The sequence below is a fragment of the Mastigoproctus giganteus genome, chromosome 3 (genome assembly GCF_048544385.1).
Source record: "Mastigoproctus giganteus isolate SK-2022 chromosome 3, ASM4854438v1, whole genome shotgun sequence".
NCBI lineage: Eukaryota > Metazoa > Arthropoda > Arachnida > Uropygi > Thelyphonidae > Mastigoproctus > Mastigoproctus giganteus.
Window position 1 is genome coordinate 185,621,616 of NC_143577.1, and position 10,877 is coordinate 185,632,492.

At 35.8% G+C, this 10,877-nt stretch overlaps 1 protein-coding gene across 2 annotated transcripts in view; it reads left to right on the top strand.

Moving 5' to 3' along the window:
* The window catches only part of LOC150088464 (DNA mismatch repair protein Mlh3-like), a 186,186-nt gene extending 184,365 nt beyond the window's left edge, over window positions 1–1,821 (top strand). For both annotated transcript variants that reach the window (XM_090370784.1, XM_090370783.1), the window contains one exon: window positions 1,675–1,821. In XM_090370784.1, the coding sequence (XP_090226910.1) occupies window positions 1,675–1,761 (87 nt within the window). In that variant the 3' untranslated portion in view covers window positions 1,762–1,821. The remainder of the gene's footprint in view (window positions 1–1,674) is intronic.
* Window positions 1,822–10,877: the final 9,056 nt, after the last annotated feature.

Here is a 10,877-nt window from a genome sequence, read left to right on the forward strand (position 1 = left end):
GAACCCATAACAACTTGTTTCTAAAACAGTTTATTAATTGCATGCAGCTTGTATAACCCCATTATTTAAACTTTTATAACGTGATCCATTTTTGAATATCATTATTTTTTTTTTATTAGTCAAGAATACTGTACAGATCTAAAACTTAAAAGAAGTAATAAAATGCAATGCAAACCTAAATTGTTAATGCAGCAAGTTTTAAACCAGAAAATTTGAAGTGCAATAACACAGCCAGAAGTAAAAAAGAGGGTGTCCATAAACCTCCTTTACAAAAATAAAACATTATTGTGTGAAGAGGGTATATGAAACCACTTCCAGGTGATAGGGGATATTGTCAAATGGAAAATGCATGTAATGCAGTAGATGGCAGCATAATTGCAAAACGTATAATCATGGCAGAATTTACTAACAAAAGGCACATTACTTACTTTGGTTGAATGAGCTGCAGTCCATCACCACTGTTATGCATAAATTTCAAACATAGTTTAAAAAGATCCCAGTGCGGTAGTTCTACAGTGGTACAGAAAATTTGTAAAGGATGCCTGTTTGGGTAATCATCCCAGCTGAGGTTGTGGCTGAACAAAAGTCATTGAGGCAGGCACAGTGGAACTGGTTTGAGGAAGTATTTTGAAACCCAGGGAAATCTATTGAACATGTCATTGTCACCAGTGTGTTATGCTGCCATCTGAGGATGAAACCATACAAGTTACAGTTCATACAGAAGCTGTTGATTGATAACAAAACCAAAAGAATGGAATTTTTATTTTTGTAAATTCCACCATAATTGCAGTGTTTAATTATGTTGCCATAATACTGCATTTTCTGGCGAATAAAAATTTGAAGATATCCTCTATCACCTAGAAGTGCTTTCAGGTTTGTCATGTAACCTATTCACCCAATGTTTTAACTTTGCAAAGAAGGTTTGTGAACACCCTCATTAATTTTATCATGTTCATAATCACAATAGTTATTAATTATTATGTAACTGGACCTCATGAATTTTGATTGCCTTTTTTTCTATTGTGATAGCAGATAGACAGTATTGCCAACAAAAACAAATATAGTTATTTCCTTGAAGTTCTCAAGATATCAGCAAGCTAAGCCCTATTATTTCTTTGTGGGAAATGGTTATGAAACACAGGGGACTCTGTTAGAGTACTGTACACATACTAGCAGGTTAATAGGTTGACATTTTAATTAAAACTGTCCAACAAATATTTTGTGTTTTTATGTATTCACTTCCATTCTTTGCTTTCCTTCATTACAGGTGAAAAGGATTAGAATTTCATAATTTTTTTAAACATTATTTCAAAATTAATTAAAAGTCATTTTCTGTCTTTCAGTGTCAAAAAGACTACATTTTCCTTAAAAAATTGATTTAATTCTTTGTAATGAAATGGCTAATGTGATATGATCCAGATCCATGTGTGTTAATTTTCACAGTTTTTTTTACAGTTACAGTCTGTTGATGATACCTGTCTCTGTTGTGTTCTCTTCATTTTGTTATATCAGGCTTTAGCATTCATCCGATAAGCTTCTTGGTTAAAGGATTATATATCAACTCTGTTATGCGTGTTTATGGCATTTTGTAGTTAGTGTAATTATATTTCTCTTAATATTATCAGAATTCATATGTATTATTAATAAAAAAATAATTTTTTTTTCTCCATAAAGGCATTTCCAAAACCTCAACTATGGAAGATTAGGCAAAAATTAGAAGCTAAGAAATTGGATTTGAGAACCAAATATACAGTTCATTAATATTTATAAATCATAGGAACTATTAAGCAATAATGAATTTAAAATTAAAAATGGTTATTAAACAAGGAAAAATCAGCCAAATTTTCATTGTCCTTATAGAAATTGTCATATAAAGGAAAATGCAGTTACTCTTAAATGTGATTCATTGTACATAACAGAATTTTATCTTTTATAAAAAACTATACAAATGTAAAATTATGTTTTTTGTAAAGTTTGTCCTTAAAGATTTCTAGCAAATTTTATACAAATTAAATTATTCAGTTGTTTGCTACAGAAACAACAAAACCCTTTTTAAACTTGATTTTTTTTTAAATGGTGATTTTTCTTTTTTGTGTATAATTGTTAATTTTACAACTTATAGTAAATAAAATTGTCAATAAAATTGTTGTTCTTATGCATCTGAGATTTTTACAAAATTAGATATATTTGAAAAAAAAAAAAAAAAAATTACATCTTTATTTTTAGATTCCATTATAAATACAGTGTCCCAAAAGTCACTGCACTGCATATTTTGGTGGAACAGTGTGATTTTCAAGTAAATTTCATTACAACAAGTATATTTGTTATTTTTTACATAAAAAATAAGTATTTGTAATGTGTTAGAGATGTTATAATTTTTATTAATTTTTTAATGTTTTCTTTTCAGATCCATGATGAATGTTCAAGAGTGAATTTTTGTTGTAACATCCCGACTCAAAGGACTGAAGTTTCATGAAATTAGGGAAAGATTTTCAAGGAGATTTCATAGTCCCAGTCCTACAGACAATGAAATTTGTGCTCTGGTGAATAAGTTTAAAAGAACTAGGTCTGTGCATGACGAGGAGAGATGTGGATGCTCAAGGACAGCATGTGAAAGCATTGAATCAATTCGAGAAATGTTTGAAGAGGACCCAGAATTATCAGTTAGGGAAGAATTTTGAAGACTGAACATATACCTAAGACATCAGTTCACAGAATTTTGCATTTGACACTGATGAAAAAGCCCTACCACATCCAATTGTTGCATGACCTACGTGAAGAAGATTTTCCATGTTGAGTAGCAGTGTGTGCAGAACTTGTCGATGAAATCCAAAATAACAGCTTAATGGACCACACTATGAAATCTCCTTGGAAATCTTTCCCTAATTTCACAAAACTTCATTCCTTTGATGCGGGATGTTACAACAAAAATTTACTCTTGAACATTCATCATGAATTCTGGGTCTGAAAAGAAAACTTTAAAAAAACTAATAAAAAATTATAATAACATCTCTAACACATTACATTTACTTATGTTTTATGTAAAAAATAATAAATATACTTGTCATAATGAAATTTATTTGAAAATCACACTGTTTCACCAAAATACACAGTGACTTTTGGGACACCCTCTACAGAAACTCTATTAGTATGTACATACCTAGCCAAAAATTTTGCATACCCTCAGTAGGGATTGCAATAATAAGGAATTTTTAAACAGTGGGAAGATCACTTGTTTTTAAACAGGAATCTTGACTTTTTCTAGGCATACCTAGCCAAAAATTTTGCATACCCTCAGTAGGGATTGCAATAATAAGGAATTTTTAAACAGTGGGAAGATCACTTGTTTTTAAACAGGAATCTTGACTTTTTCTAGGCAGTTACAATATAATTCAACTCAGTAGCTCTGATTTATTAGCATCAAACTGCCTTTGGACAAGGTACACAAGTACTGCCATAAATACTGATATGAGATTGGGGTGACAAAATACCTAAACAGAATTCAACCCTGATTGCAGTATTTTTAAATAGGTGAACATTTTCAAATTGCCCCAGCCATTAGGAAATAACAGTTTGTCTGATATATATAATTAAAATATTACATGGTTTATTTTTACGGCAATAGCCTCAGGTTACGAAGAAGTTAACTAATGTATTGGTTTGTGCTATAGTATCATGTTTATACATAGCCAACTACTAAGTAGTTACAAAATGGGCATCATTTAAGTATATTTCATATAGTGAATGCCTTCACAATGAGTTGCCATGGTATTGCACTACCTCGAATAAATAACACTTCTCTGATAGAGAAGACTGATAGAGAATTACATAGTAGCTATGTAATTTTCTATCAGACTTCTCTGATAGAAAATTACATAGCTACTATGTAAAATTACTATGTAATTTTCAATTACTGTACACCATCAGGCATAGAGTTATACTTCACAATTGGGTTGTCATCTTTGCAAGGGTACCTGCCCACCCACTGATGAAGAGCCAATAAGCTCTGAAACAGTACTGTCTGGGTGGTGGTATTCACTAAGAATAAGTAACAGTAGTCTTCTCTATTAGAGAAGCGTTACTTATTCGAGGTAGTGCAACACCATGGCAACTCATTGTGAAGGCATTCACAATATGAGATATACTTAAATGGTGCCAGTTTTGTAACTACTTAGTAGTTGGCTACATATAAACATGATGCTATAGCACAAACTTATACAATGATTAAAATATATAACTCCACAAAAAGAATCTTCAGAGATGATTAAGGCTGTTGGCAATTAAAAAAAAGTTATTTTCCCTTTGCTTTCAAAAATTTATTTGAGCTACATACAGTAAGCACTGGTTATAGTGATCACTGGTTATTAGAATCAACCGCATTATAGAATCAAATTTCGAAGAACTGATGCAAATCAATAAAATGCACTACACTTTCATTGTTTATGAGAATCACATTTTCGATTATAAGAATCAATTTTAAACGCCTCTGTGATACTTTTCCAAAGAACATTTCTGGAGGTCACATTTATAGAAGTCACAACCATAAAACAATAAAAAAATTTGCAGTTTCTGGTTTATTGGCTTTTCTGCCAGTGCAATAAACAGGTAGTAAACTTGATCTTATTGCATTTGCGATAATACCGATAGCTGGAATTCTGTGTTTTCATGTTATTATGGTGAAATGTGTTTCCCCTTTGCTGTAATCTGCTCTTCATTTCTATATGTAAACTTCATCTCGCTTGCATGTGTCGTGTTAGTTCCAATTTGCATGTGCTTTGTTATTGATTGACACTTATCTTTTTTACTGTGTTTTAAATTTTACTACCCAAAAAAAAAAAAAAAAAAAATGTCAGTGAACAGAGTGAATTTGAATGTAAAAGATAAGTTATGAATTATAGAAATGTATGATAAATTAAACTTAGGCAATATGTCTTAAAGGGAAGTGTGGCAGTAACTCAGGAAAGACTGAGTGCCTCAGTCATCTTTATCAAAATTATTAAAATCATGTCACACGTTAAACGCTAATGTGATTAGTGAAACCAGAAAAAGGAAGCGTGAAGGGAAAAGCCAAATAGTAGATGCTCTGTTCGTTTGGTTCAAACAGGCCAGCTCATTTAATGCACCAACCAATCATAGCATTCTTCTTCAAAAAGCTAAAGATTTTACTGAAAAACTACATGAAGAATTTAAGGCGACGGACAGATTGCTGACATGATTAAAATCATGTCACACGTTAAACGCTAATGTGATTAGTGAAACCAGAAAAAGGAAGCGTGAAGGGAAAAGCCAAATAGTAGATGCTCTGTTCGTTTGGTTCAAACAGGCCAGCTCATTTAATGCACCAACCAATCATAGCATTCTTCTTCAAAAAGCTAAAGATTTTACTGAAAAACTACATGAAGAATTTAAGGCGACTGACAGATTGCTGACAAGATGGAAGGAGAGGCATGACATTGTTTACAAAAATATTCGTGGAGAAAAACAGGATTCCGATGGTTCTGCAGCTGTTACCTGTTTGAAAACCTCTTGGCAAAATGTTTACAGGATTATAAGTGTGTTAAGCACTTATAATCCTGTAGACATTTTTAATACAGATGAAACAGGGTTATACTACAGGGCTACTCCAGACCATTGCATGATTTTAAAAATTCCTCTGCATCTGCAGGAAAGAAGATCAAGAACAGCATTACAGTTCTTTTGGTTAACGTGACACATGATGGGAACAATCAAGATGAAGCTGTTAGTTATAGGTAAGAGTAAATCACCTAGATGTTTTAAAGGAGTAAAACAGCTGCCTGTTGAATATGCCAATGCAATAATGCCAGTGCTTGGATGACAGCTTCTTTATTTGAAGATTATTTTCGTAAATGGGATTTGCAATTGGATAAGAAAAACAAAAAAATTGCATTGGTAGTAGTAGTAGTAGTAGTAGTGGCATGTGATGCAAGAAATCAAGTGTATGAGCATATGCAGCATCAGCCAAAAAAAAATTTGACAAAACAATTCCCTCTAAATGTTTGTCCAGTTCCTCTGTAAATTTATTTAACCTATCAACTTCCACAACGGCAGATGGAAGTTTGTTCCAGCAATTAACCGCCCGCTGGCTAAAGGCAAATTTCTGCACATCTATTCTACATCTGTTTTTCCTCAATTTGAATTTAGGCCCCCTTAGGTTCGTAATCTGAACAAGTGGAAGAATCCCATCAGAGTTCAGTGTGCTCAACCCATTCAAGGCCTTATACACCTCAATCAGATCACCTTGCAGGTGATCTGATTGAGGTGTATAAGGCCTGCAAGTTGTAGAACTTAAGCCTCCCTTGGTAAGAGGATCCCTTCATTCCCCTCACCAATCTTGTTACCCTCCTCAGTACAAACTCAAGCAAACCTACATGCTTCCTAAAATGAGGCCTCCAGACCTCTATGCAGTACTCAAGGCGTGGCCTGACCATTGCCTTATACAGAGGGACAATCACCTCCTTTTCCCTGCTAGCAAAATTCCTGTATATCGTTGACAAAACCCCATGACCTGCCCTGGCACCTGTCTGTATTGCTCAGAAAACTTCATATCTGACTGCACAATTACTCCCAGGACTTTTTCATTTTATACCACCTTAAGTGTAGTACAACACAGTTGGTACGTTTGTCTGGGGTTACTTTTACCCATATGCAGTATTTTGCATTTGTCAATGTTAAACTTCAGTTGCCACTTCTCAGCCCATCTGCCCAAATTTTCTAGATCCTGTTGCAGTAGCACACTGCCGTTACTGTCATTAACAACCCTGCCAACCTTTGTATCATCTGAAAACTTTGACGCTAAGCCTGACATACCTTCATCAGTATCATTGATAAATATACAAAACAACAGTGGACCCAACACCAAATCCTGTGGGACTCCACTAATAACATTAGTCCACGAAGAGCAGCACCCATTGATTACCACCCTCTGTCTTCTTCCACTCAACCATCCTTTTATCCATTGTAGCACTTACCCTTAATACCATTCTGCTCCAATTTGTACAGTAGTCTTCAATGCGTAACAGTGTCAAAAGGTTTCCTGAAATCCAAGTATATGATATCAAAATTATTTTTTGCATCCAGTTCCTTTGTAACCACATCATAGTATCCAATCAAATTGGTCAGACAAGACTTTCCCTTAACAAACCCATGCTGTGTCTGAATTATTGCTGCAGTCTTGTCTAGATGATCCTGCAATGCATCTTTAACCCCGGAACAGAAGTTAAACTAACTGGTCTGAAATTGCTCCTGTCACCCTTCGATCCTCCTTTGTGAATTGGGGATACATTTGCACATCTCCAGTCTGTGGGGACCTCCCCTGAGTCCAAGGATGCTCTCAAATTATGGCTAAGGGTTTGCTTACTTCCTTTGCAAGGCGCCTCCATAGCCAGGTGGGAAGGAGCAGCAGTGCGTAGCACACGTTTCTTGATTAGACCGGGGTTCGAGCTCGGTCACCACCAAATACGGAGGATGCGGAAAGGTCAGGGAATGACCACCGCATATCCCGGAGCAATATGGCCTTAGTTGCTATTGCTCCTAAAAATAAAAAAAAAAAAACCAAACTTCCTTTGCCGCCTCCTTTAATATAACTCGATAGATCCCATCCACCCCAGGTGCCTTTCTTATGTTTAACTTCAACAATTTCTCCTGCACTTTGCTCTTAGTTATTACAAAATCAATAAGCACCCTGCTACAATTTGATAACCTTCTGGCATTTCGAAACCTTAATAATTCCTCGTGTGAATGTAGATGCAAAATACTCATTCAGTTTGTTTGCTATCTGAGCAGGATCATCAACAGTTGAACCATCGATATCAAGTGGACCAATCAGATTCATCCCCTTCCTTTTAGAGTTTATATAAGTAAAGGAATCCTTGCTGTTTTTCTTAGCATCCTTTGCCAAAGATTTCTCGTAATCTGCCTTCACCTGCGTAACCCCCTTTGTGACTTGATTACAGACTAGCTTATATCTGCCATAGGCTTCTGTGTCGCCTGATATTTTATACGCATCCCATGCATTTTTCTTCTCTGCCACAAGTCTCATTATTTCATTTGACAACCATTTAGGTCTAAACCTTGAACAATATTTCTTAATAGGTATGAAACTTTTAAAAGCTTCCACGATTAAATCCTTGAATGATTTTGGACAACTTCCCAGCTCAATCAAAGTCGACTTTCAAAAGCATGAATTAGTTTTTCTATCTTCAAATACCATGTCACTGATTCAATCGGCACCTCCGTAGCCAGGTGGGAAGGAGCAGCAGTGCGTAGCACATGCTTCTTGATTAGACTGGAGTTCGAGCCCATCACCACCAAACACGGAGGATGCGGAAAGGTCAGGGAATGACCACTGCATATTCCCGGAGCAATATGGCCTTAGTTGCTTATGCTCCTAAAAACCAAATAACAAACAAACAAATGGATTCAATCTCTTGACCAGGGAGTAATAAAAACCTTTAAGACCTTTTATAGATTGGATATGAGGCGAAGAATCATCCAGTCTATAGATGAAAGTTTGGGAACATCATCCGATATCACAAAGCAGATAACTATTCTAGATGCACTTCGTATGAAAATGAGTGCCTGAATGAAGTTTCCAAAACCTGCATTAGCAACTGTTTCAAAAAATGTGGATTAATTATTCATGATGGTCAACTAAGTCATGATACTGATCACGTTGAAAAGCCCTAAGACATGGGTGACTAGGAGTTTAATGATTGGGTGGACATAGAAGGTGATCTACAAGTTACAACTATAGCAGATGAAGAAATTGCCCAGTCTGCTACTGCTAATTTGGCCGAGAAGGAAAATGAAAATGAACCCAAACAAATTCCAGTTACAAAATGGCAAATTCATGAAGCTATAGCCATCCTGAGGAGAGCTTTGAAAGAAACTGGTGCAAGTTGGAATTGAGAATGAGGGTAGCCTGTGCGGACGTAGCTTTTTGCTGCTCCTGGAACAGAGAAGTTTTTTCTGATTTATTTTCTGTTTTATTATCTTAAATTGGCATATTAACTTATTTTCTAGAGTAGCTTTATATTCCTATTTACGATACTTAGTTTAAAGTAACTTAGATAGAGATTTTGTAGGTATTAATTAGTATCGGTAAGGGTATCAAATCCACTTGTTTACCGTTCGAAAATTGCCGCCATTGTTACGCGATACAAAATATCTCGAACTAGATAGCATAAACTCAATATAGTATAGTATAGTACATAATATTGTCAATTAATCAATAAAAGCTATTAATATTGTTGAACTTCATTATCAATTAATTTGTACTTTTAACTATACATATAACGACTTAGGTTACGTAACAAAAATAATTAGTAAAAATAAATAATTAATACTTAACTTGATACGGAAGTTATATAAAGGGATTTCGTAGATAACACTCGATACTGAAACATAAATATAGCATTATAACTCTGTTGGGATACAAGTTTAGGGTTTTAATTTTGTACTGAAATTGAAATTTTATTGAAATTAAATCGAAATCATGACACAGACCAGAGCAGCAAAGCAAAAGGCTCAAGCTAATGGGAGTGCTGTGGCTCAGGGGAGATCTAAGGGGGGGGCAGTTTCCCTCTGAATCACAGCCTTTTAAAATGCACTATTTGCTTGATGTTTGTGGAGCAGTCGGGTACGGGACATGATACTGCCATGGGGGATGTCTTTGTGTGTGCGCGCGATGCAAGGAGAGTAAGGAAATCAGGCGACAACTCTGCGTTGTTATGGGCCTATATGAGAGCTTGAAGGAGAGGGTGGATGCCTTCGAAGGATTAAAAGTAAGGGGCCTATCAAGCTCTCAGCTGCCCACACCAATGCCAGAGCTTGCACTTTGTCATCACGCAACACAGCGGCAGCCCCCAAGGCAGAATGCGCTGGTCCCAAAGGAACTAGTAGTTGTTGGTGACTCTATTGTCAGGGAAACGGGAAACATGCTTTGTAAAAAGGATAGGTGGCACAGGACCAGGGTATGTCTGCCAGGGGCAAAGTTTAATGACGTTGTAGAGCGGATATCATCTTTTAAGGGCACAAAAGGTGATATAGTTGTAAACATTGGCACTAATGATATTAAGAATAGGAGACTGGCGGAATTACTTAACAAGTACAGGTCACTGTTGAAAAAAAGGCGTGAATTAGGGTTGAATTTGAAAGTGTCTGCAATTCTGCCCAGACACGATAGGAGGGAGTATATGATGAGAGCCCTATCGATCAATTCAGCCCTGGAAAGTAAACACATGGGTTGTGTTAGGGTAGCTAAGAAAAAGAACAGGTGCATGTATACTTGCGTGTACACCAATGCTAGGAGTTTGGTAAATAAATTTGATGAATTTGAGGTATTGCTCAAAACATCAAAGGTAGATATTGCTGTGATTTCAGAGACATGGTGTCACACAGATATAAGGAATGCAGAACTGGAATTTGGGGAGTACAATGTCTACAGAAAGGATAGGAAGGGAGGAGGGGTTATGCTATTAGTTAAGAAATACATAAAATCCAAGGAAGTGAAGCCAGTCAACATCACTGGACAGTGCAGTGTCGAGTCAGTTTGGTGTGACATAAGCATTGGGAGATCAAAATTGAGAGTAGGAGTGTGCTATAGGCCTAATGACTCTGATGAGTATAATAAGAAACTGCACAGGGAAATAGAGTGGGCCAGTACATCAGAGAATCTTATAATGGGGGATTTTAATTTCCGAGATATTGACTGGAATTTGGGGGCTGGTCACTCACACACTAGCAAGGCTTTTGTGGATTTATTGATGATTGTTTTCTACATCAGCATGTTCGGAAGGCAACTAGAGGGAGTAATACTCTTGATTTGATTATTAGTAGTGATTCTTCATGCATTAAGA